General features: G+C 41.0%; 3 protein-coding genes across 4 annotated transcripts; 1 reads left to right on the top strand and 2 right to left on the bottom strand.

Annotated features, from left to right (window-relative positions):
* Window positions 1-6,282: 6,282 nt before the first annotated feature.
* LOC121747383 (universal stress protein YxiE-like) lies at window positions 6,283-8,007 on the bottom strand. Its single transcript, XM_042141419.1, has 4 exons — window positions 7,193-8,007; window positions 6,957-7,039; window positions 6,767-6,885; window positions 6,283-6,696 (listed from the first exon to the last, which is right to left on the bottom strand). Exons 1-4 carry the CDS (start codon window positions 7,365-7,367, stop codon window positions 6,609-6,611), a joined length of 465 nt encoding a protein of 154 aa, XP_041997353.1. The 5' UTR covers window positions 7,368-8,007; the 3' UTR covers window positions 6,283-6,608.
* Window positions 8,008-19,273: 11,266 nt separating this feature from the next.
* LOC121774106 (zinc finger MYM-type protein 1-like) lies at window positions 19,274-21,001 on the bottom strand. The gene has a single exon (XM_042171051.1). It carries the CDS (start codon window positions 20,999-21,001, stop codon window positions 19,274-19,276), a length of 1,728 nt encoding a protein of 575 aa, XP_042026985.1.
* A 2,380-nt stretch (window positions 21,002-23,381) lies between these two features.
* Window positions 23,382-26,772, top strand: LOC121798472 (probable glycosyltransferase At5g03795). Of its 2 annotated transcripts, XM_042197510.1 has the most exons (4): window positions 23,382-23,670; window positions 23,773-23,905; window positions 24,951-25,524; window positions 26,199-26,772. In XM_042197510.1, exons 1-4 carry the CDS (start codon window positions 23,587-23,589, stop codon window positions 26,683-26,685), a joined length of 1,278 nt encoding a protein of 425 aa, XP_042053444.1. In that variant the 5' UTR covers window positions 23,382-23,586; the 3' UTR covers window positions 26,686-26,772. The 2 variants fall into 2 exon arrangements, with proteins under 2 accessions (XP_042053444.1, XP_042053437.1); XM_042197503.1 differs by having other exon boundaries at window positions 23,385-23,905.
* Window positions 26,773-27,025: the final 253 nt, after the last annotated feature.

Here is a 27,025-nt window from a genome sequence, read left to right as displayed (position 1 = left end):
ATGGGAGACCGAAGTGAACCGCTGTTGAATGTTCAGCTCTTGGCACCAATTCTTGAACGTCTTGTCGGTGAACTGAGTCCCATTATCCGAGATGAGGATGTGGGGTATGCCAAATCGGCACACTATGTTCTTCCAGACGAAGTCCAATGCCTTTGAGCTCGTTATCGTAGCTAATGGTTCAGCCTCCACCCACTTCGTGAAGTAGTCCACGGCAACGATAAGGAATTTCATTTGCCGAGGAGCTTGAGGAAGTGGTCCCACTATGTCTATGCCCCATTGCATGAAAGGCCAAGGGCTTTGCATAGTGTATAGATCGGTCTGCGGCATCCTTGGGACATTTGCATGAATTTGGCACTTCGTACACTTCTTGACGAGCTGCACTGCCTCTTGTACCATGGTTGGCCAATAATATCCCCATCTCAGAACTTTTTTAGCTAAAGCTCTGGCTCCGATGTGGCTACCGCACGATCCTTCATGAACTTCTCTGAGGATGTAGTCCGTCTCTTCTGGTCCTACGCACCGCAATAACGGCTGGAGGTAAGACTTTCTAAAGAGGACTCCTTCATGAAGTTCGTACCGAAGTGCTCGGCACGTAATCTTCCGAGCTTCTCTCTTATCCTCAGGCAATTGTCCTTGATCCAGATACTGCAAGATCGGCGTCATCCAGTTCGGCGAGCTGGATACTGAATGTACCTCGGCTTCATCAATGCTTCGATGCATGAATTCTTCCGCCTTGGAGCTCGGATCTGAGGCCAACTTACTTAAGGTATCTGCTCGGCTATTTTCCGCTCTGGGAATACGGATTATCCGAAAATAGGAGAAACTTCGGCTGATGCTTTGCGCTTTGTCCAAATACTTCTTCATTCTCTCGTCACGGGCTTCACTTGTACCCAACATGTGATTTACTATGACTTGTGAATCACAATGGACTTTGAGAGATTTGACGAGCAGACTTTGCGCTAACTGGAGTCCGGCCAGGAGGGCTTCGTACTCGGCTTCATTATTAGTAGTGGGGAATAGGAACCGAAGTGAGTAGGTTACCTCGTGTCCGTCGGGAGCGACAAGTAAAATACCAGCTCCACTTCCCATCTTGTTTGAAGCTCCATCTACGAATCCGCTCCAGCAGTCCGGCGGCTCTATTTCGGATTCCAAGGGCTGTGCTAGTTCGGCATTGGCAGAATTCTTCTGTTCGGCAATAACAGGAATTGCTTGATCGAACTTTGCTTCTGCAAGAAAATCTGCCAAGGCTTGTCCCTTGATGGCTTTCCGAGGTAGGTATTCAATTGTGTGCTCTCCCAACTCTATAGCCCACTTGGCGATTCTGCCTGATGCTTCTGGTTTGGTCAACACTTGCCGAAGTGGTAGATCAGTTAAGACGCATACCTTGTGAGCATAGAAGTATGGCCGCAGTCTCCTTGCTGCATTTACTAATGCCAGAGCAATCTTTTCCAGTGGTTGATACCTTGTTTCTGGACCTCTTAATGCTCGGCTTGTAAAGTAGATGGGAAGCTGCTTTAGGCCTTCTTCTCGTACAAGCACCGCGCTGATGGTTTGATCCGATGCCGCTAAGTATAAGAATATTACTTCGGCTTCGGCTGGAGCAGAGAGCATAGGAAGCTCGGCTAGATAACTTTTGAGCTCGTCAAAGGCCTTTTTCTGCTCGGCTCCCCACTCGAACTTTGGTGCCTTTTTCAACACCTTGAAGAACGGCAGTTGCTTTTCGGCTGCTTGGGAAAGGAATCGATTCAGTGCGGCTAGACATCCGGTTAGCCTTTGCACGTCATGTATGGACTTCGGCATTGCCATGTTCTGAACGATTTGAACTTTTGAGGGGTTTGCCTTGAGTCCGTCCTTTGAAACCCAACAACCCAGAAACTTTCCCGAATCTACCAAAAAGGTACACTTTTGGGGATTAAGTTTGAGGTTGGCTTTCTTGAGCACATTGAGAGTGGACTTGAGGTTGTGCTCGTACTCCGAAGTGCTTTTGCTTTTGACGACTATATCGTCAACATACACTTCGACCTCCTTTCCAATCAGGTGCCGAAAAAGCTTGTCTACCATCCTTTGATAAGTGGCTCCGGCATTCTTTAAACCGAAATGGCATCTTTTTATAAGCGAAAATGCCGAAATCAGTAATGAAGGCCGTTTTTGAAGCGTCAATCTCATCCATTAAAACTTGATGGTATCCTTTGTACAGATCAAGAAAACAAAAAATTTCAAAGCCTATCAAAGCTTCTACTTTTTTATCTATGTTCGGAAGGGGATAGCAATCTTTGGGACAGTGCTTATTTAGATCGGTGAAATCTATGCACATCCGCCATCCTCCTTCCTTTTTCTTGATCATGACAGGATTGGCTACCCACGAAGGGTACTTCACTTCGAATAACACATCCGCCTTCAATAATTGACGGACTTCGTCATGGATGACTTGATTTCGTTCTGCCGCAAAGAGTCTTTGCTTCTGTTTTATCGGCCGGACTGAAGGATCAATATTTAACCGATGAGTGATTACCTCGGGGGGCACTCCGGTCATGTCCAACGGAGACCATGCAAAGACGTCTTTATACTCCTTGAGGAGCTGGATGGTTTTTTCCCGAAGTAGGGGCGTTCCCGCGAAGCCGATCTTAACCGTTCTGGATGGATCGTCTTCGTACAGCTGAACTGTCATCGAGTTCGGCTCCGGTATGACTTCGGTCATCGCCTCTGACTCCGGCTGCTGTGATTGCTATGCTTGGTGGTGCCGATCTGACTGCTCGGCACTTCTAAGCGCAATTTGCAGACATTCCTTTGCTCTCTTTTGGTCACCTCGGATGACCGCTATCCCTCCTTTAGTGGGGATCTTGATGGTGAGGTGATAGGTGGAGCAAACGGCCCGAACTGTGTTGAGCCAGTCTCTTCCCAGGATGACGTTGTACGGGGACCGAGCTTTCACCACGAAAAACTCAATCATCGTACTGGAGCTAGTAGGCGCTTTCCCCACCGTGATCGGAAGGCTGATAATACCTTCAGGGCGGGTGTCCTCCTGGGTGAAGCTCTTCAGGGGAAGCGGAGCCGGACTGAGCCGAGCTGGGTCCACTTCCAGTTTGTCGAAGCACTCTTTAAAAAGAATGCTAACCGACGCTCCTGTATCCACAAACACCCTGTGGATCAGTTTGTTTGCCACTCCGGCTTGGATGACAATGGCGTCTTGGTGAGGAGAGATGGCCGGGACGGGATCAGCAGCCGAGAACGTAATCACTTCGTCCTGCTTCAGCCTTTTATGCGTTGGCTCCTCTCGATTGGAGCCTCTGCGCTCTGACTTTAGGGACGACTTGGTCTTCCCGGCAGGGAGCGCGTCAATAGTCTGGATTACTCCATCATATTGCGGCTCGTCATCGTCTTCGGGATCCGGCTGCCTTTTCGGATCCTGAGGAGCGCAGTTCGCACCACTCTGCTTTTTATTCTTCTTTGGCTGCTTACTTCGGTATTTTTTCAATGTCCCTGCCTTCACAAGAACATCGATGCCTGCAGCCAAGTTTCTGCACTCCTCAGTATCGTGACCGTGGTCTTGATGGTAGGAGCAGTAGTAGTTATCCTGTGGTCGGCGCGCGGCTGATTTCGTCATCCGCTTTGGCTTTTCGAACAGGTCAGAGTGCAATTCGAAAATTTCCGCTCTCGGCTTGTTCAGCGGGACGAACTGAGCGGGCGGCTTCTCGGGATTGAGACGAGGGTCCCAATCTGTCTTGCACCGGAGCCCTTTGAATTCTTTCAAATGGAGTCCGGCGAGGATGCCCCTGATCGCTATGATCGGGCTTCCTTCTGTCTCCTCGGGACGATGAGCTGTCTAACGACCGTTTGCGACGGTCTGCCTCATCGGCCCGGGAGTACTGGTCCGCAATGTCCCACATTTCCTGAGCTGTCTGCGGACCGCACTCAACGAGCTTCCTGTAGAGAGCTCCGGGCATGATTCCATTTTGGAATGCCGAAATGACAAGCAGATCGTTGAGATCGTCTACTTGCAGGCATTCCTTGTGGAATCTTGTCATAAAGTCGCTGATTTTTTCGTCGCGACCTTGACGAATGGAAAGCAGCTGAGCCGAAGTGATTCGGGCTTCCGCTTTCTGAAAAAACCTCCTGTGGAAGGCATCCATTAGATCTCGGTAAGATCTGATGCTGCCCTGGGGGAGGCTATCGAACCACCTTCTTGCGTTCCCGATGAGCAGCTCGGGAAACAGCTTGCACATGTGGACCTCGTTGAGACCCTGGTTCGCCATGTTATATTGATAGCGCCCCAAGAAATCGTGAGGATCCACGAGCCCGTCGTAAGTCATCGACGGAGTTCGGTAGTTCTGTGGTAGGGGAGTTCGGGTGATGTCGTCCGAGAACGGAGTCTTCAGTGCTCCGTACACGGCGAATCCGATATCTCGTCGGTATGGAGGAGATTGAGTTCTCCTGTGATTCCGGTACCGAGGAGGAGCTGGAATATGTGGGGGACGGGGATTCTTTCTCCTGGGAGATGCGACACTACTGCGGTAGTGACTTTCTTGTGCGGAGGGAGAAGGAGAATCCGTCGTTTTCGTCTCCGGCTGCTTTTGGCTTTTTCGCAGGAAGGTTAAGAATTCCTCCTGCTTTTCAGCCAAAAACTGCTTGACAGCCTCATTCAAATCGGGCTGCTGGGAAGACTCAGTGGGACGATTTTTGGAGCGGCTTGTTCCTTCGCCATGAGAACTGGTGGTGGATTTATCCCTAGGCTGTTTTCCAGACCTGTGGGATGGATTGGCTTCCTCCTGGTTCTCACGGGCAGGAATACGGGCACTCTGCGATCTGGTATGCATTTTTTGGGTGGAAAAAATGGATCAAAAATTCGCTTTATCACAAATTTTGTTCTCTGTTTCCCACAGACGGCGCCAGTGATGGTTCCGCGAATTATTGATGTTAGTAAATGCTGGTAGAGAATTATGACACAATGAATTTACGTGGTTCGATTTACTGAGGTAAATCTACGTCCACGGGGAGAAATGAGGGCAGGTTTGTATTGCTTGATCTGCGAAAATACAGCTTACAACACAGACTTGCTATATGCTATTTTATCTCTAGAGAGCTTAACCCTTTTCTATCTGATCTAAGTTCTATTTATACATTGAACTAGGATCGTGGTTTGCAGCCCCACTAACAAGATCGTGGGTGAGCAATAACTGCTCAATAACTGCTTCATACCACTAAATAGATCGTGGGTATAGTGGAGGTCGTGGAGGCCTTTCATGAGTCCACTAACTCCTAGTTCGGTCGAATGCTGAGACCGAACTGCTGGACTTTACCGATCAACTCTTGCCGATCTGAGAGGAGAGCTTGACTGGTCGGCTTTTACCGAGCTGTAGGCTGAGTCCGAACTCTTTGGTCGTGCCGAACTCTTTGGTCGTGCCGAACAGATACTCTTTCTTGGGCTCTGGGCTGATGGGCCGTCACTGTTATTGGGCTTGCCATTAGGGTTTAGTTCGTACCCCATCATTCACCAAATATTATTCATTTTTATCATTTTGGTTTGTCCATAAAATATTATTATTTTACTTTTTATTCTTTTTTGGATAAGCTATTATATAAAAATGAGACTCATATTCATTTTATTTTTTTATTCTTTTTTTGGATAAGTATTCTTTTTATCATTTTGGTCTATGTTACAGACCAAAAAGAGAAATTAGAGTATTACACATATACATGTACTAAATACATGTACTACTTGAATCATCGGAGTAATGTTGCATCATCTTGTTTTAAATTGAATCATCAGAGTAATGTTGCATCATCTAGTTTTAAGTTGAATCATCTTATTTTAAATATCTTTTCTTGTTCAACTTTATTGGGTTAAATGCCGATGTAGTAATAAAAAAAATACTTTGGTGTTCACCAAATATTATTCATTTTTATCATTTTATCCATAAAATATTATTTATTTTATTTTTTATTCTTTTTTAGATAAGCTATTATATAAAAATAAGACTTTTTTTAGATAAGCTATTATATAAAAATAAGACTCATTTTTGGTGGACGGCGGGAGTATATTATAAAACTCTTATAATTCCTATATTTGAAATAAAAGCAAAATAGGAAATACTTTTTAATAAAAAAAACGATCCTCTTATTATATGTTAAAAAAATAGAAAATAAAAAATTGAAATAAATATGATCGCGCCAGGTAGAGGTCGAAGCTACGGCTTTCTGCTTAGGAAACAGAGGCTCTATCGTTTGAGCTACAGGCGCTATTGCTGTCAAACGCCAACACTTGTTTATTTATTCAGACAGAATTTTAACGGACCGAGGTAAAAGTTGAGAAGGAGAGATTAAAGAGGAACATCGTAATTAACCACTTCTCCGTGGTGTATCGGTGGATGAATGGAAGTGGATACTCTGAATTTGATTGTAAAATACGTGATTCCAATCGTAAGATTTGTTTATGGAATAGCTTGAGGTTTCAGCAAGTGGTCAGTAGTGTGTTTTATTTGGGCCTTTATTCCCGACATCATTGCGTTTGAAGAAAATATATGAATCTGATTTTGAGATAGCATCTGCCGCCACAACCAAACCAGTTTTATTTATTTGTAGTAAAGCTAAGAAGAAAGCAGGTAGAAATTCTAGATTTTGTTGGGCGGTTGCTTCACTACGAGAACCGGACATTTAGCATGTTGGGCGAGGTAGTCGCTCACACTCCCCAGAAAAGCCCTGCATCAATCCATGAGTTCCAACCTCCTAATAAATTCAATTATACAGTAAATAAATACGTTATACGTACCTCTTGATTTGGCCTAGTCCACGGCTACCAACAACAAGAAGATGTATGTTCATCTCTTCCACTGCCCTGCAAATTGTCTCTTTTGGATCCCCCTCCAAAATTATTGTTTTAGCTTTCAACTATATCACAAACCAAATACTCCCATTCTCAGTTTATTCACATTAAAATCAAATCTAACCCTACTACATACCGAACTTTCTCTGCACATCTCGTATGCACGTGACAATATTCTCGCACTATTCTGCTCCTGTGCTTTCCTCGCAGATTCCACCACTGCACCGCCATCGATCGTCAATAACTGTTTTTATATCACTTGATTTATTTTACAAAAATAGATCGCTGAGATTTGGTCTCTAGTTCGGTTTCTATATTAGTTTTACAGTGAATACAATCATCAGTATATACACAACACAACACAACACAAACCATGACCGCCAGGGAAAGCGTAGCGGGGCAGCGCCTCCGCGACGTGTGCAATCGTGACGACCGTGGTCGAATCTTCCCTCCGCTTCAGGATTTTGTCAACCACCCAACGGAGCGCCGCAAAGCTCTCATCGCTGTCGTCCACCGCCACTAAAACATTCATTAGTACTGGATCCATTAATTAGTTATCTGCCCACCGCTTCACCCAATTTCTCTACATAAATACAGTAATAATGCTTCAGAAACCGACAAATTGCAAAATAACGTGGCCGGCGCTGGCTCTGTTTCTTCTGCATGGTTGACAGGTGTGGCGGCGAGGAGAGATTAAAATCGGTTAAACTATTCAATAGTATAATCTGTGGTTTTAGAATTGGATGGCGGAGACGAGTGGTGCGGCGGTGGAGGAGCAGAAGGGGATGAAGGTGTTAGTTCCCGTAGATGAGAGTGAGGGGAGTTTGTATGCGCTGAGGTGGGCGGTCGACCACCTCTTTGGTTTGGAACCGCCGGAGCAGGAGCAAGGCGCCGTGACGTTAGTGAATGTGCAGCCAATTTTCCAGCCCTTCATCTATCCGGCTGGCCCAGGTCTGGCTTAACTTTCTACTTGTATAATATGTTGTGAACGGAACAGTCCAATAATATACATTTATGTATGTATAGTTGTGTACGCAACTCCGGCAGTGATTGATTCGGTGAAGAAAGTGTTGAGAAAACCGGGTAATTTTCTCTCAAATAGTGAAATGAACCGATTCAGTAATTTCAGAGTTAACCCAATGGGGTCTACTCGATAAAATTACTTCTCCAAATAAATTCTTTGGAAAGACTGGCGAGGACACTGTCCCTCTTAAATACCAGATTCCTAACAGAATTTATCAATCTGTGTATTTATCACAATATAAAAACACCCAAAAGAACCGTACAAAACACTACTACCAAACCCGCAAATAATATTGAATACAATACTACTACAGAAAATAAACCCAGAAATAAATGTGGAACAAAATAGATAATAAAGAAAGAACACACCCGGAACTTTGATAACGGAGTTCGGCCAAATTTCCTACGTCTCCGAGCACCCTCTGCAGAGCCCACTTATATATTTAAATGGAGAAGAGTACAATTTGGAATACATTACAAATGAGGGGGGAGTTCCTTTTATAGGCAACTTACCCCCCCAAGTTTCATCTCCCCACCGATGTGGGATATGGGATTTGTTAAAATTTTGACAAACTTCAACAAATCTCCACCTTGGCAAAATTTCAAATCTCACCGAACACAAATCTTCCCCATCCAAACAAACGACTTGCGGTGCTTACATATTGGCGCAGTCAAGCGCCCGCTCCAAATCGCAGAATATTAACCAAGTCCAAACAATGTTCAAACTTGGCTCTCGTTACCACCTTGGTCAACATATCTGCAGGATTCTCCAAAGTCGGAACCTTTCTGATGACAATATCCTCTTCTTCGAGAATTTCCCGCACAAAATGATAGCGAACATCAATGTGCTTCGTCCTTGCATGAAAGACCTGATTCTTTGCTAAATGAATAGCACTCTGGCTGTCAGAATATACTTCAAGTTGTTTCTGACCAACACCCAATTCTTTCAGCAACCCATGAAGCCAAATCGCCTCCTTCACAGCTTCAGTAATGGCCATGTACTCTGCCTCTGTCGTAGACAAAGCTACCGTTGACTGCAAGGTAGACTTCCAACTAATTGGCGCACTCGCTAAAGTGAACAAATAGCCCGTAGTAGATCTTCGCTTATCCAAATCACCAGCATAGTCGGAATCACAATATCCAACTGCAAAATGACTAAGTGATTTATCCTGCTCAAACAACAAACCAATATCTACAGTATCTTTGATATACCGCAGAATCCATTTCACAGCTTGCCAATGACCCTTTTCCTGGATCATGCATGTATCTGCTCACAGTACCAACGGCCTGTGAAATGTCTGGTCTTGTACACACCATTGCATACATCAAGCTTCCAACTGCGTTAGCATAGGGAACTTTCGCCATATATTCTCGCTCGTCTTCCGTTTTTGGAGATAACTGAGAACTAAGTTTCAAATGAGCAGCAAGTGGGGTACTTACAGGTTTGGAATCATCATTTATACCAAAACGCTGTAGTACTTTGGTCAAATACTGCTTCTGTGTCAGCCAAAGCTTGCCTCCTTCTCTATCTCTTGTTATCTCCATGCCGAGAATCTTCATGGCTTCCCCCAAATCCTTCATCTCGAACTCTTTACTCAACTGAGCCTTCAATCTGTCAATTTCAACTTGGCTCTTTGATGCTATCAGCATATCATCAACGTATAAGAGTAGGTAGATGTAGGAACCATCTTGAAGTTTGCGCAAATACACACAGTGGTCGTATTTGCTTCTTGTGTACATCTGATCCTTCATAAACTTGTCAAACCGTTTGTACCACTGTCTTGAAGACTGCTTCAATCCGTACAACGATTTGTTCAACTTGCAAACCCAATTTTCTTTACCAGCAACCTTGAATCCCTCCGGTTGGGTCATATAGATTTCCTCCTTCAGATCACCGTGTAAAAACGCGGTCTTCACATCAAGTTGAGCTAGCTCCAAATTCAACTGCGCTACCAAAGCCAACAAAATTCTAATTGAGGAATGTTTAACAACAGGAGAAAATACCTCATTGTAATCAATTCCCTCCTTCTGGGCGTAGCCTTTAGCTACCAATCTTGCTTTGTAGCGAACATCATCTTTGTCAGGAAATCCCTCTTTCTTTGCAAAAACCCATTTACATCCAATTGCCTTCTTGCCTTTCGGCAATGGCATCAGCTTCCACGTCTTGTTCTTCTGAAGAGATTGCATCTCTTCTTCCAAAGCACCTTTCCAACCATCGCTTTCTGAACTTTCAATAGCTTTCGAAAAGATACATGGAACATCATCAACAACTGGAAGCGCATATGCTACCATATCCGCAAATCGAGCAGGTTTCTTATTTTCCCGCCTCGTTCGCCTGACTGCAATTGGCTCTGATTGCTGCGAAGGTTCTTGGGGTGGAACCTCTTCATCATCTGACTCTTCTTCTTCCATAGGAGAGTCATTTGTGGTGTTCGTAGTTGGGATCACAACTGCTTCTTCGAACTCCACCTGCTTCGGTGTATACTCCACCTGCTGCGAAGTATCACTACTATTTGGATTTACCTTATTCAACATGGAAGATTCATCAAAGGTAACATCCCTACTTACAATCGTCTTCTTAGACTCCAAACACCATAACCGATATCCTTTAACACCAGCACTGAAACCCATAAACAAAGCCTTCTTTGCACGTGGATCCAATTTTGACTCAGTCACATGATAATATGCAATAGAACCAAAAATACGCAAAGAATCATAATCAGTTGCTGGTTTACCGGACCATACCTCTAAAGGAGTCTTGCCATCAATGGCAGAACATGGCAAACGATTGACAATGTGTTGAGCGTATGTGATGGCCTCAGCCCAAAATTTTCTGTCTAGCCCAGCATTAGACAACATACAACGAACTTTCTCCACTAGTGTTCGATTCATACGCTCTGACACTCCATTCTGCTGTGGTGTATTTCTCACTGTGAAGTGTCGAACTATGCCACACTCCTGGCATACATCATGGAAAGGATCATTCTTGTATTCTCCACCGTTGTCAGATCGGAGAACCTTGATCTTCCTTCCCATCTGATTTTCAACTTGAGCTTTCCATTTCAAAAAAATCCCAAGGACTTCATTTTTGCTCTTCATAGTGCACACCCAAACTCTCCTGAAAAAATCATCAACAAAAGTGACAAAATAGTGTCTACCTCCAAGTGACGGAGTCTTGGCAGGTCCCCACACATCTGAGTGCACGTAATCCAGAATGCCCTTCGTATTATGGATTGCAGTGCCAAATTTCACTCTTCGCTGTTTTCCCAGAACGCAATGCTCGCAAAACTCTAATTTGCAAGACTTCGTACCTTTCAATAATCCTTGCTTGGTGAGAATTTGCAATGATCTCTCACCAGCATGTCCCAATCGCAAATGCCAAAGCTTCGTCGCCTCTGCATCCTTCTTGTTACTCGAAGTTGCAGTTGCTACTGTCCCAACAACTGTACTACCTTGATAGTAATACAAATTGTTCTTCCTCACACCTTTCAGCATCACCAATGCTCCTGAAGTTGCTTTAAGAATTCCATCTCGCATCATCACAACTAGGCCTTTAGATTCTAAGGCCCCCAATGAGATGAGATTCTTCTTCAACTGGGGCACGTACCGCACATCCTTCAAAATTCTGGTGGATCCATCCTGATTTCGTAGCTTGATTGAGCCTATCCCGACTGTCTTACATGGACTGTCGTTTCCCATGTAAACAAGTCCGCCATTGAGTTCTTCAAAATCAAAGAACCACTCCCTGATGGGACACATATGATAGGTGCAACCTGAATCCAATATCCACTCGTCTGGATGCAATGTTGAAGGTGAAACCGTCAAAGAACAATCTGACTCCGCATCATTTTTGCATTCAGCAACATTTGCATCTTGCGAAGCCTTTTCTTTCTTCTCCAACTTTGGGCAGTCTTTCTTCCAATGTCCTTTCTCATAACAGAAAGCACACTCATCTTTGGCAACTCGCCTTTTCGATTTGGACCTTCCTCTTCTCTCCTTTGATCGGCCTTGTTGACGACCTCTTGCCACTAATGCTTCATCTGTAACTGCTTTGCCTTTCATTTTATCTGCCTTTCGCAATTCATGACTATACAAAGCAGAACATACAGTATCTAAAGACACATTCTCTTTACCGTGGAGTAATGTGGTCTCCAGATGTTCAAATTCATCAGGTAGAGACGACAACAACATCAATGCCAGATCCTCATCCTCAAATTTCACATCTAAATTTAGCAGGTCTGCTACTAATTGGTTAAACAAAGTAATGTGTTCATTCATAGTGGTACCTGATCGGTATTCAAATCGGAACAACCTTTTCTTCATAAGGAGCTTATTCTGACCACTCTTCTTCATAAATTTGTCCTCCAGTGTCTTCCACAATCTATGTGCAGAAGTCTCATTCTTGACAGCATACTTCTGCTCCCTGGACAGACACGACCGAATTGTTCCACAAGCTAACCGATTTATGGTACTCAAATCTTTATCATCTATATCTTCTGGTTTCTTTTCTTCAATGGCAATGTCAAGACCCAGCTGGAAAAGAGAGTCTAGAACCTCCCTCTGCCACATACCAAAATGACCAGTACCGTCAAATATCTCCACCGTCAATTTCATATTTGACAGTGGAAACCTCGACCACGATGACGAAGAACTAGCCTTGTTTTCTTGATCATTACCCGCCATTACAGACTCAAAATAAAGTATTCAATATTACAAACAAATAGAACCAAGGACGAACCTTGGCTCTGATACCACTTGTTGAGAAAACCGGGTAATTTTCTCTCAAATAGTGAAATGAACCGATTCAGTAATTTCAGAGTTAACCCAATGGGGTCTACTCGATAAAATTACTTCTCCAAATAAATTCTTTGGAAAGACTGGCGAGGACACTGTCCCTCTTAAATACCAGATTCATAACAGAATTTATCAGTCGGTGTATTTATCACAATATAAAAACACCCAAAAGAACCGTACAAAACACTACTACCAAACCCGCAAATAATATTGAATACAATACTACTACAGAAAATAAACCCAGAAATAAATGCGGAACAAAATAGATAATAAAGAAAGAACACACCCGGAACTTTGATAACGGAGTTCGGCCAAATTGCCTACGTCTCCGAGCACCCTCTGCAGAGCCCACTTATATATTTAAATGGAGAAGAGTACAATTTGGGATACATTACAAATGAGGGGGGAGTTCCTTTTATAGGCAACTTACCCCCCAAGTTTCATCTCCCCACCGATGTGGGATATGGGATTTGTTAAAATTTTGACAAACTTCAACAGAAAGCGCAGGAGCAGAACGCTGCCAGCATACTCGCACGATTGCGCATCTGCAAAGAGAAGAAGGTTAATTTTGGTTTGTTTTGTAAAATTAGTTGTGAATGGAATGAATGATGATAATTAGGTGTTGCAGATAAAGGCAGAAACATTGAAGCAGCAGAAGAACTGCACGTTGATCTCTTGGTCTTGGTGATCGGTAGTCGTGGGCTTGGCTTGGCTTGGCACCATTAAAAGGTCATATTTGAATTAAAAAACAAAAAGACAAAAACCAAAATTGGACTAAGCTTGTGCTAAATAATGGGAGGCAGGGCATTGCTAGGAGGCGTGAGCAACTACTGTGTGCATCACGTCCATTATCCGGTGCTGCCTCCCAAACAAGCTCATGACTGAAACGGGATCCATCACCATTTTCTGCTTGTGTTTACAATCCTTCAATAAATAACAAGTCCACATCATAATCAACTCTCTGTGAAATTGCTATTAGTGAGATGATAAGTTGACTTGTATCCATTAAACCTGAGTAGCTTGGCGGCTCTGAAAAAACATTGTAGGGGCTACTGAAGCTGTCTAGTATGGAGATGGTCCTACCTCTATTACTGTTAATTCATTGCAAATCTTAAATAGGGAGTAGAAGTAGTATGTGTGACAAACCATCCTTTAATTGGACTTAATCTCTTTTCTTCTCGAGATATTGTACACAAAATTAGTGATCCAATTACGTAGTTCGAATTTTTTTTTAAATAACTAATAATGCGCAATATAAAAAAAATTGACAACACAATATATTGTTAATTGAACTTTAATCTTTTACATATTTTGGATGCTTTTGTTTGCAATAAAAAAATTGACCAAACAATTGTTAATTAAATTTTAATCTTTAAAATATTTTAAGAAATGAATCTCACAGTCCACTTTATTTATGTTTTCTCCTCTCTTACATGTTTTTTAGTGTCATAACTCATAACTCGTATACGTAACATTTTTTTGATCGAGTTATGCTTCCTTTTTTAGTTTAAATTTAAATTTATTAATTTGATGTGTTTATTATATCATCATATCTATTTGTCTGTGCGACTATTAATTAATTTAAATAGAAGGGCTAATTCGTGCACCAGAACCGAACCTTTTCGGTTTACCACTTTGACGTTCCAATATATTTAACCTCAAAATAAAGTTTCTATTTTCTATTTGACTAACTGTTACGGACGTTCTCCGTAACGAGGCCGGATGGCTAACTTCTCGGAGAGATAAGGTGATCGAACCTTCGACGTGCTCGAAGGAAAGCTCACGAATTGCTGATTTTCGGACGTTCTCCGATGAACAACAATTTGGAAACGAGATATGATATTCTTGTTACTCAAGACAAGTTTGTGGAAAATAATACATTCATTGAATGATTAGAATGATAACAAGCTCTCCTATTTATAATACTAGAATACTACTACTCTAACTTAATGAACAAGAAACAAATATCTAAACAAATATGGGAAAGATATGGTGAATAAGGGAAAACTAAATAATTAGAAGATCCTAAGATATATGATAGATATGATCGTATCAACTCCCCCACGGTTGAAATCCACCTTGTCCTCAAGGTGGGAACCATAAAGCAACGACGAGAGTTGAAAGCAAACGCTTTGGCGAGGCGTCTCCTCCTGGATCAAACCCATATCGAACAGCTGAACGTCCCCCTTCTTCACCTTTGTCAAAAATCAACAAAGGAGACCCAATGTTGTCGGCAAAATTCCATGCCAAAACGAAAAGCTTGTCCATGCTTCCAAGAATGCCCAAACATGACGTGTCATTGCGCGGAGGGATCAACCTCGCATCGGTGTCGAGCGATGTTGATCGAGGATTCAGACGTGTAGCATCCATAACATGCAAATCCCCATAGATAAAGGCAATCTCCTTCAAATGTATTGGAAAGGACGGTGCAACTTTATTTCCAACTAATGCACATAGATAAGCACCAACATTTTCACTAAAACAATTCTCAACAACATCGGGAGATGTCATTCGAGCAGCGTCGAGAGATGCGACGACCTTCTTCACTTCCTCAATGGAATCAACCTCATCGTCGCCATCTAACAATGTTTCTTCCTCTCCACTGATATAGGGGCTGCACGGCGGAGAGATCATAGCTGGTGGAGGCAGTTCATCTAACAATCCGCCTTCCCCTCCGCTGTCATCGTCGGGGCTGCAAGACGGAACTGTTGGGGGCAGATTCGAAGATGGGACAGCAACTACAGCGGGCAGTGACGCTGCTGCACGGCAGTGGCTTGTCATGCTCAAGCAAGATGACGAGCGTTGTGGTGGTGGTGGCGGGACAACAATGACAGTTAGTTGTGAGTTGCTAGATGGGTCGTGGTGGACATCAGCGTCCTCACCATATCCAACAGAGTCACAATCATAATCAGGGTAATATATAGATGCGATCTCTTCATAATCCAGGTTACCCATCGACACCCCAGCGCCCGGCGGGTCCCAACAGGATGGTTGGCGAGAAGGCTCATTCTGCAGCTGCAGAAATTGACGAAGCGGGAACCCCCTGTACGTTGGTGGCGGTCCATAGTCGAAGGGATGATAGTGCTCGGGCAGTTGATAACGAGTTTGGTGGAGGTGGTACGGGCGGCGTCTATCCGGCTGATATGGAGGCGACGGTGTGTACCTGTCCGACTGGTGGTGTTGTGGCCGCCGGTACGTAGGCTGGGTGTAACGCCGATGCCGCTTGTCCCAATCAGCGCGTCGTTCCAAGTTTGCGACCCGGCGATCCATCTTATCGAAGCGCGCGTTCAATTGCTCAAACCCTAGCGTGATCGGGTCCGTCGATTGAGGCCTACCTCCAATCTCGCCGATATTCCGCTGACGCGTCGGCCCCAATTGCAGTGTTTCAGTCACCGGCACTTCGGACTCCATTAGATTTCGTTTTCACAGATAATGATGAGTTTCGGGATGAAAGAATATGGAGGATTAGGTGTGGCCGTGGTGGTGGAGCTGCGGCTGATTGTTTTTCTTTCTTTTGTTTTTCTTTTTTTTTTCGACGGGGGCTGGGAAATAATTTGGGGGATACGGATGAACGAAGACGGAGGATGAGCACGAGATGAAAGCACCAGTTGTTACGGACGTTCTCCGTAACGATGCCGGATGGCTAACTTCTCGGAGAGATAAGGTGACCGAACCTTCGACGTGCTCGAAGGAAAGCTCACGAATTGCTGATTTTCGGACGTTCTCCGATGAACAACAATTTGGAAACGAGATATGATATTCTTGTTACTCAAGACAAGTTTGTGGAAAATAATACATTCATTGAATGATTAGAATGATAACAAGCTCTCCTATTTATAATACTAGAATACTACTACTCTAACTTAATTAACAAGAAACAAATATCTAAACAAATATGGGAAAGATATGGTGAATAAGGGAAAACTAAATAATTAGAAGATCCTAAGAGATATGATAGATATGATCGTATCACTAACACTAACGTATTTTTCTCATATTTCGTATTCATTATAAAATTTATATATTATTATATACTATAAAATGAGATCTATATTTATTAAATATTTCCGCTCATATGCCTTCTCATTTCTCAAACTTTGGACTGAGTCAAAATGAAATATAATTTCTCAAATTTACACCGAGTTAAACTGGAAATTAAATTAATTTGCAGGAAGAGAGATTATTTTTCTTTCTTCATTAAACCTTTATTTTCTTTTCTCAACTCTCTTAATTAAACTTGTTTCCTTTTCAGTTTTCACTTTAAAATATCTTATTCTTTTTTTTATCTTAACTTATATTCTTTTTCTATTTCAATTTCAATTTCTAGTATTCTATATCTATTTCTATTCCTATTTCATAATATTCTACTTCTTGTGTATGTTGTTTTACTTCCTTTTTTTACTTGAATTTTCAAAATTACTCCCATATTTAAAATTAACAATATTAAAAAAAAGAAAAATCTAAACTGTATGGTAAATTAAAATACCAACAAAACTTAGAAGAAAACGTGATTTATATTCATATTGAATATTTACAAAGGAAATTAAATATAGCCAATTCGAGGATCCAAAAGCAATAAAACATTTTCACCAATCTAGAGTTTTACCAAAATTAGATTGTTCAATTTGATATTAAAATGAAAATGACTTTTATTTTGATACTATTGCTTCTTCTAATTGTGCTCATAATTATTTGGCGGCTACGATTAAATAGAAGCTAAGAGGAGGGAAGAAATTTCAGTTAACGCAGGTGCGGAAGCTCTTCAAAACAGAATCCCATTGTTTTCCATCTTTTTGCTTGACAAATTAACCATTATATTCTCATTTAATTTGATCATAATCTGATCCCTTGTTATTTATCTCTCTGTAGTACAATACGTTTACAAGCTTTCGAAAACTATATACATGTACTATGCAACTCTAAATGAATCATTTTCTTGTTGGGATGTCCCACTTTAAATGACATATTTCTAAAAATAGATATATTACTCTCTACTTTTTTTTTCTCTCTTACTTTATTTCTTTCCACTTAGGCCATCCACAAGGGGGCGGATGATAGCGCGCCCGATGTATCGGGCGCGCTATCGTCCATCACTGTGGCTTCGCGGACGACGGATGATGCGTCGTCCGCGCCCGACGCTTAGTCCGCGGACGAAGCGCGGACGATATGGCACCGGGCGCACAAGTTGCCACCTCCGACAACTTGTGAAGAGTACACCCCCGGCCGTACGAACTACCAGTCGGATGAAACCCTCGTCTTGGCGAGGTGTTGGGTGGATATAACGGAGGACCCGATATTCGCGAACAACAAAAGGCAGCTCGCGTACTGGGAGCGCATCGCTGAGCGCTACAATGAGGCGAAGCCGCCGAGCGCGTACAAGCGCCAACGGGAACAGCTCCGCAAGCAATGGGATCAGGTGAAGAAGCAAGTCAACCTGTTCGCGGCGGAGTACGAGAAGTGCTCGAGGGATCAGGGAAGCGGCGAGAGCTTGAGCGATGTGCGCGATAGAGCGTTGTTGTCATACCAGTCCATGTACGGCGACTTCAAGCATTTCAACATCTGGGCGCTCTTGAGGGACAAGCAGAAGTTCCAAGGCGGGAATCTGCACACCGGTGCGGTGAAGAGGATGAAGACCACCGACACTGGTGGTTACACGACCAGCGAAAGCGGAACTCGTCCGGTGGACCTCAACCAGACGTGCACGGGGGAAGAGACTTCCGGCACACCGATGTCCTCCCGGCGGCGTCCCATAGGCGTTAAGGCTGCGAAGAACAAGGGGAAGGCGAAAACGACATCCTCCTCGGCCGCCGCCCCCCATAGCCAATCCCGACCCCTACCCCGACCCCGGCGACACTTGGCTACTCGGATTTGGCAACGGCCTCGATGGCACGGACGTTGTTGGATACGCACAACGCCCTTATGAAGTGTACGGATCGGGCCAGAGCCAAATTCCTCTAGAGGTTGATCGATGAGTTGAGCCGGAAGTTGGGGCTTTTGTAGGATAGTCAATTTTTTTTATTTCTAACCCGTGTAACTTTTTTTTTATAGTCAATGAATTTTTTGCCGTTCTTAGTTAATCGTTGTGTTTTTCTAAGTTTGCATTTATATATTTGAAAACATTTAAATTAATTAACAAAACAATAGTAAAATGCTTAGGGCGTGCCTTAGGGCGCCCCACTGCAGGTGGAAGGGGAGGAGGATAAAATGCTGACGTGGCGGTGCATAGGGCGGGCTTTAGGGCGCCCCACTGTGGATGCTTTTAACTCACAAAATAACACTACATAAAATCTCGTGACGGAATAGAAATGTTCCACTTAGAGTGGAACAGATCAGTGGCGGATCCAGGATTTGTCATCTGGGGGTACGAGTCGTATGTTAAATAATTACATAACGCTTAAAAAAAAATAGAAAATAACGGTAAAATAATATTTGAAATATTATTCAATTTTGAACTCGTGTATTTTAAAACAAAATTAACTAAAAACTAAACATAACATCTAATTTATTTTTCTACGAGTCTTCATTTCCTCAAAGCGATGGACTATATCATCATCAGAGACTTGTAGAAATATTTCTTTCTCAATGAAAGCTACCAAACAATCATTCAAAGGTTTATCACCAATTCTATTTCGCAACTTATTCTTCACAAACGTCATTCCAGAAAATACTCTCTACACTTGCAGTAGCAACCGGAAGAATCAAAACCAACTTGATAAGCAAAAAGACAAAGGGGTAAGCCACATCCCTCTTTGTTACAACAAGCTTCATTGAAAGAGAACTAAGATATTGCAAATTCTGAAAGTCATTATCTCTTCTCATATCCTCCATGAATATATCAAGTTGACAATCAAGAGACCTCAAATCAATGCTTGAAAAATCAAAAGGATAAAATGTTGCAAGTTTGAGTACACTTTCTTTGTCAAAAGAAGAGAAGCCATCTCTAGGACTGAAGCAAGCCATGCATCTAATCAACTCCATATGGACTTCATCAAATCGATTGTCAAATTCTTGAAGTAATAAATCAATTACCTCTATAAATACATCAATGCGAAAATGACGATGATAGGAAACTTGTTGAACAAAACGCTTTGATCTTCCATGAGGCATATAACAAGCTTCCAAATCTGGAACAACAATGCCATGATTATTGCAAAATGAGATTACCTTGTTCAAGTGAATCTCCCATCCATCCTCCCTCGTTTTTTGTAGTTGACTTTTGGTTAAAGAGACAAGCCTCATAGCATTAATTATATCTTGATCCATTCTTTGCAAAGCAAGACACAAATTGTTAGTGTACCCAAATATAGTAGTCATTAGTTGTGTCATAAAAACAAAGTCAAATGACTCCATTGAGTACAAAATGTCTTGAGCTTTGCACTTATCATCCGATTTAGAGCCATTCTTTCCAATAATCATAAGAACCTTAACAATTGTAGAAAATAGGTCCATGACATTTAAAAGAGTCTTGTAGTGAGAACTCCAACGAGTGTCCCCGGGCCTCTTCAAACCAAGTTCTTGATTTAACCCAGACCCCGTTTCAAGTTCGTCAATTTCCAAGGCTTGAGCAAGTTTTTGTGCTTGAATTTCACGAATCAATTCTCGTCTCTTGCAAGAAACACCTACAACATTTAATAAATTTGCAATCGTATCAAAAAGCCAAGCACATTCATCGTTCTTTTTTGCAATGGCTACAAGAGTCAGTTGAAGTTGGTGGGCGAAGCAGTGGACGTAGTAAGCACTTGGAGTATCTTCCATAATCAAAGTCTTCAATCCATGTTTTTCATCCTTCATGTTACTAGCCCCATCATATCCTTGTCTTCGAATCTTAGATGGACTCAATGAATGTTTAATAAGCAATGATATGATTGCACTTCTAAGAGATAAAGCTGTGGTATCACCAACATGAACAAGACCAATGAATCTTTCCACTACCTGTCCCGTTTTTCTTTGAACATAGCGTAGGCAAAGAGATAATTGTTCCTTTTGGGACACATCACTTGATTCGTCAGCTAATATAGCAAAATAGTCAACACCAAGTTCTTCCACAATTCGCTTAGTTGTTTCTTTAGCACAACAATTGATAATATCCTTTTGAATAGTTGGAGATATCAATGGACAATTTCCAGGAGCATTTTCCAAAGTCACTTTTGAAACAACTTCATTATGTGTCCGTAACCATTTCCAAAGTTCAAGAAAATTTCCTCTGTTAAGGGATTCACTATTTTCTCTATGTCCACGAAAGCCCAAACCTTGCCACAGTAGATAGCGCAAACATGAAATTGAAGCCTTCAAGCGAATGTCATATTCTTTTATGGTCACCTCGGTGGCATTATCAAGAGAAACAAGAATAGACTTTTTTGCCATCTCTTAAATTCACATATTTCTCATAAGCAAGATTGTGAGCACTTTTTACTCCACCAATATGCTTCGTAAATCTGTCCGGCTTATTCCACGACTTAAATCCTTTGTTCACAAATGCATCTCCCCCCGCAGTAAGTCCAACTCCATTCTTTAACAAGTAGCAAACAAAACAAAATGCAGCATCTTTTGTTATGCTACATTCAAGCCAATCCCACGTATCGAATCAATAAGGCATAAATCGACGTCCTCCAATTTTTTTTCTAGGAAAGTTGTGAGATCTTGGTTGACAAGGCTTTTTAAGAATATATGCTCTCCTAACTGCATCTCGCTCATTTGGAGGATATTTCATTATACTATCTCTTTTCGAAGATCAGATTGTTTCTTCATTCTTTTTAATTATACTTTCTGCAAAAACATTAAAAATATACAAACTTATACTCCCTCTGTCCCATTAGAAATGAAACGTTTTCCTTTTTGGTATGTCCCATTAAAAATGAAACGTTTCTAAAAATAGAAACAATACTCTCTCTACCTTTTCTTCTCTCTTACTTTACTCTCTCTTTATTCACTCACAAAACAACACTACATAAAATCCCGTGCCGAAAAGCAAATGTTGCATATTTAATGGGACGGATGGAGTATCTAGCTAGAGAGGGTATTTTGCAGCTTATAGATAACTGAAACTATATAAAAGTGTAAAACTCACGCTTTCACAATTCCCAACTACAAGCCTACGGCTACAATTATAACTAGAATGATAAATTAAACAAACATTAAATTAAAGTTTTAACAACATAGCAAATTAGCAGCACTGCAATAAAGCTTTTAATACTCATAGAAATCAAGAAACAAACCTGGAGGCTCTGACTGAGGCTGGATGGCTGGATTGAATGTTCTGCAGTTGACGGAGCGCCGAGCACGACTCTGCTCCTGTAGGCTGCTGATCACCGGATGGGAAGGGAAGGGAAGGTGGATGATTACAAACTAGAGACTTGGTCTGGCGATTGACGGAAGGAGGTTTTTTTTAGATTTTAATTAGGGTTTAATTTTTTAATTTAAATTTTATCTCAAACCTTATATTCTGATTTATTTCCTTAGATTTAGATGAATCTTCCTTCAATATTCATAGCTATCTTTTGGAAATTTTTGTAAAATACATTACTAATAAATTATATATATAATCCTAGTAGTAAAAAAAAATTGGGGGTACCATCGTCCCCCCTTGTCCTGAATTCCCTCCGCCACTGGAACAGATAGAGTAGTTTTTAAAAATAATTGTAAAATAAAAGACAAAAATCAAAACGTCTAAAACACACACATACGGATTTCAATGGATTTTTAAAAATTATTTACCTCAACTTCAAAGCATATAATAAGAAGAATTATTTTCTGTACAAACAAATTTATAAGTCCCTCATTTCAAGAACGAAGAATATCATCCCTTCATAAGATTAAAAGTCTAAGAAGTCTCAACAAATGTAATTGACCAAATTGCCCCTCGTAACTCATTATCTGCATCCGTAACCTCTCTACGTTATGTCACGTGACCACGTCATACTTATTGTCTGATTATGCGATATTAGCAACATGTTGCATATATTCAGTGATAACTATGAGTGCTTGCGCATACCAATTTATATGATCGTAGCGGTCCAATAAAAAAAATGTACATCCGATCCTACAATCGGTTTGAGGGTAAAATGGTAAATCAGAATAAATAGAAAACCCTTCTTTCATGACTTTTCAAGATATGATGTCAAAAAGTTTACCTTTAAAACTATTCATCGTTTTACTTATATTTAAACCACAATTAGAGGATAAATAATCTAGTACTGGTAATATTATTCTTTTTCTGAAATTGGGATTTTCTTATCTTGTTTTTTAGAGCCTTGTAACCATCATGTTAGGAGAGATGTCACATTGAAGATATCAATTAACCTAGTCACATCACCCTAATTAATCATCATCGAAACTGTTTCTTTTTGTTTTAAAGCATCGAGCCTATATCATACTACAAATAAAAATAGTTTAGAGCATAAATCTAGGTCCTCTAATATCAGCTTTTACATCAAATTTCATGCCTAAATATTATTAATAATTTTCAAACTTGCCTATACCACTTCCACACCTCCGTTTTCGATTGAAGTATGTTACTTTCAGGCTTACGTGTACGTTTTGCCTAAACTCCTCGCATTAATTGTAATATTGACTAATATATATTCAAGTATTGTCAAGTTTGATTACTTAGTAGAATAATCTTATATTTTTCCTGAGTCTTGATTGAGTTTAAACAAAAACTTAATTACCCGTACTTAACGTATATTTATAATCTTTAATGAAATTAATTACTCGATTATACAACTACCATCTAACCAAAGAATATTGTTTACTTTTCTAAATCCCAACAAATACTTTGAAACAAATTTAAAGAAGCCAAACACCAACTTAATCAAACAAGCATAAAAGGTGAATATCAAATTGGCATTGTTTTTTTTTTTTATCACCAAACCTGCATTAATATTCCATACACTCACTCTCTTCTCTCATCATCAAATATTCCTTCTAAAAAGCTCTCTTTACTACAAGGCATGGCAGCCTCCGCCGCTAGCTTCCTAAGCTCACCGCCGCCGTCTTCACTCCAAGGCCTCTTCTTTCTGCTCATAACCACCTCGGTTTGCTTCTTTTTATACTCATTTTCAAGCATAAAACTTGACAATATTCATCACCAAGAAGACCTAATTCACCCTCCTAAAGCTATCCTACCTCTTCAACAGCCGCACCTGCACAACCACCCTTTCATCTCTCAAGCACTCGATCTGCAAGTGAACGCTGTTCTTCCGGAGAAGGAAGTCACCGCGGCGTCGAAAACACCATTGCCAACGGAAAAAAGGAATCATGAATCAGTTGGTAAGAATTGCTAGTAGTTAATTCAATATTAATTCATTTTTACCTTATTTCTAATTGCTTAGCTGTCATTGAAGATGGCAATATGATAAATTGTTGAACGTTTTTCATTCTTCTTTGATGCGTACGTCATAGTAATTGGTACAAGTTGGAACTTAAATTTCTGTCGTTTTTTATTCCTCTTTGAATTTTCTTCTTTCATTTTGCTACGTACATATCATTCACGTGTACGTCAAAATCAGGCTGCTGCGCTTGTGGTCAAGACATGCATTATAGTATGTATATATATATATATATAGACGTTACAATTATTAATTTAAATCAGTTATTATTGGAGTATTGTGCATAGGGCTGACAATTTTTGACACGACACGAACCGGCACGAAATTAATGAGTTTGGCTCAGAGCTTATTGGGTTCGTGTCCTTATCGGGTCAACCTGTTAAGGACACGAAAATTTCGTGTCGTGTTCGTGTCGGGTTCGTGTTATCCGTTAAGAAATAATATTATAATATTATTAATTCTTATTATTTTCATTTTTGTTAAATTTTGTTGGATTTTTGTTGGATTTTTGTTAAATTTTGCTCAGAACTTTGATATTTTTTAATTAGCAATTGGATGTTTTTAATAGGTTTAACCGTTATCAGGTCGTGTTGTTATCGAGTCGTTATCGTGTCATCTCATGTACGTGTTGTTATCGTATCGTGTTGACCCGAAGTGGTTCGTGTCGTTAATGGGTTCGTGTCGTGTTCGTGTCTGAGGGTAGCGGGTCGTGTCCGTGTTCGTGTTTGAGGTTTTCTTAACGGGTCGTGTTTGTTGTTATCGTGTTCGTGTCGTTATCGTGTCGACACGATAACGACCCGACACGCACGATTTGCCACCCCTAATTGTGCACTTACCTATATACCACATTATGGTCCTAAAAATTGTAGTATCATTTTATTTCATTCATATTCAATGAAAAATCATACTATTAGAAACATGAGATATAATAACACTAGTATTTTATAAAATACAACAACATAAGTCATTGTTTCCGGTGTATATAGGATCGCATAACGACGATAAAATTTACGATGCATTCCACGATAGGGCTCTATTCACAGAAGAGTACGCGAGAATGAAGAAGAGAATGAAGATATACGCATATCCACATAGCAAGAACGAGGCGTTCGCAAACGTGTTGCTCCCGGAGGATTCTGAGCCAGGCGGCAACTACGCAAGCGAGAGCTATTTCAAGAAAGCCCTCTTCAAGAGCCATTTTCTCACAAATGACCCTTCTGAAGCGGACCTCTTCTACCTCCCCTTCTCCATAGCCAGCCTTCGGCACGACAAGAGAGTGGGCGTTGGTGGGATTAAAACCTATGTCAAGAACTACATTCGAGACATTAGTCAAACCTACCCCTTCTGGAACAGGACAGGCGGCGCAGATCATTTCTACGTCGCCTGCCATTCGGTGGGGCGGACCGCAATGGAAAAAGCGGTCCAAGTTAAATTAAACGCGATTCAAGTGGTGTGCTCGTCGAGCTACTTCTTGGCGGGCTACGTCTCCCACAAAGATGCATCCATACCGCAAATTTGGCCTAGGAAAGGCCCACGCCCAACACGCCCACCATCACATAGGTATTACTATATTCTTATGGCTTAATAATACTCATTTATGACTTACGTTTTCTTTTGGTCTACTAAGTTTTATTTTAAAATATTGAATTTTGTTTACTTTTATCCCGCATTAAATTTTGATGTCGAAAATTTGACTAGGTCTCGTAATACAATATGTTTAGCTTCATTTTGTGAACATTCCAAGTTCATATTTTACTAGTAAGCCTAGTCAAATATACCACCCAATATGCAGAAAAGAACAAGATAGTAGTATTTAATAAAATCACCAACGATGGAACTCGCCTTAATTTGTTAAAATTTTATGGGTCACTATTTGTCTATAAAATTACGAAGTTTGGTCAAATTCTGATTTATTTTGCACTTTTTAATGCTGAATGATAAATCACAAAGTTTTAAAATTTTCTCAACTTTCATCATGATAACTTATTTAGGGACAAGTTCGATTATAAATTGGTGAATTACAGTGTTGTCAATATATAGAGACGTGAATGTGTATTAATGTGATGATGTGGAAGACTAAACGATGTCGTTTTGAGCTTAAAAACTAAAAGTAGTTGCACAAATTTGGTTAAATGAGACGATTGAAATTTTTTTAAATTTCATGATTTGTCGTTCAAATCTTGCATGATGTGGCACAAACCAAAATTTCAACTCGAACTTCTGACTCACTGCAGGCGGAATCTAGCCTTCTACGCTGGAGCAATGAACTCGAGAGTCCGAGAGTCTCTGGTGAAGACGTGGGGGAACGATTCTGAGATCTCGGTCCACCGTGCCCGGCTCAAGACGCCCTACTCAGAGTCGCTCTTGAGGAGCAAGTTCTGCATTCATGCTAAAGGATTTGAAGTGAACACAGCTCGAATAGGGGATGCATTGTATTATGGGTGTGTGCCTGTAGTTTTAGCAGACCACTATGATCTTCCATATGCAGACATCTTGAATTGGGAGAGTTTCTCGGTTGTTTTGTCGGCTTCAGACATTACGATCATGAAAAGGGTGCTTTTAGAAATGGTTGGATCAGGTGAGTATTTGAGGTTGCAAGAGAATGTTGTGAGAGTCCAGAAGCATTTTCAGTGGCATAGTGTGCCGGTTGATTATGATGCGTTTTATATGGTTATGTATGAGTTGTGGCTTCGGAAAAGTCATGTAAATATCAACATTTGACTTATTTCTTTATTTCATTAGTTTGTACAATGTATGAGTATTTGGTCAATTCCTAATTATAGTAGTGCACTATTGAACCTTGCTTAACCAAATAATTATCTTAAATAATATATATAAAAAAAAGTATAATTATATGCTACTTCCATATATGAACGCGAATTAATAATTGCAAATTATTAACTTAAGCCGTTAAAAACATGAAAATTTTACATAATTTGAGTTATTGCTGAAAAGAGTTACCCAATCAATAAAGGTACTTGATTGAATCTCACTAGTTAAAAAAATAAAATGAAACCTTGGGCATTTATATATACATACTTCATTTTTGTGAAAAATAGTC

The sequence above is a fragment of the Salvia splendens genome, chromosome 1, assembly GCF_004379255.2.
Source record: "Salvia splendens isolate huo1 chromosome 1, SspV2, whole genome shotgun sequence".
In the NCBI taxonomy this organism is placed as follows: domain Eukaryota; kingdom Viridiplantae; phylum Streptophyta; class Magnoliopsida; order Lamiales; family Lamiaceae; genus Salvia; species Salvia splendens.
Note: the sequence above shows the minus strand (reverse complement) of the source record. Positions and strands in the feature narration are given on the sequence as shown.

Bases quoted from the DNA above. Each gene is read 5' to 3' on its own strand.
- LOC121747383 (XM_042141419.1), bottom strand. From the start codon at position 7,367: ATGGATCCAGTACTAATGAATGTTTTAGTGGCGGTGGACGACAGCGAT. The intron at 7,040-7,192 runs GTTTGTGTTGTG...ATGGCGGTGCAG, and splicing joins CGCTTTCCCTGGCGGTCATG to TGGTGGAATCTGCGAGGAAA. The intron at 6,886-6,956 runs GTATGTAGTAGG...TTTGTGATATAG, and splicing joins AGATGTGCAGAGAAAGTTCG to TTGAAAGCTAAAACAATAAT.
- LOC121774106 (XM_042171051.1), bottom strand. From the start codon at position 21,001: ATGGCAAAAAAGTCTATTCTTGTTTCTCTTGATAATGCCACCGAGGTG.
- LOC121798472 (XM_042197503.1), top strand. From the start codon at position 23,587: ATGGCAGCCTCCGCCGCTAGCTTCCTAAGCTCACCGCCGCCGTCTTCA. The intron at 23,906-24,950 runs GTAAGAATTGCT...CGGTGTATATAG, and splicing joins AAGGAATCATGAATCAGTTG to GATCGCATAACGACGATAAA. The intron at 25,525-26,198 runs GTATTACTATAT...GACTCACTGCAG, and splicing joins ACACGCCCACCATCACATAG to GCGGAATCTAGCCTTCTACG.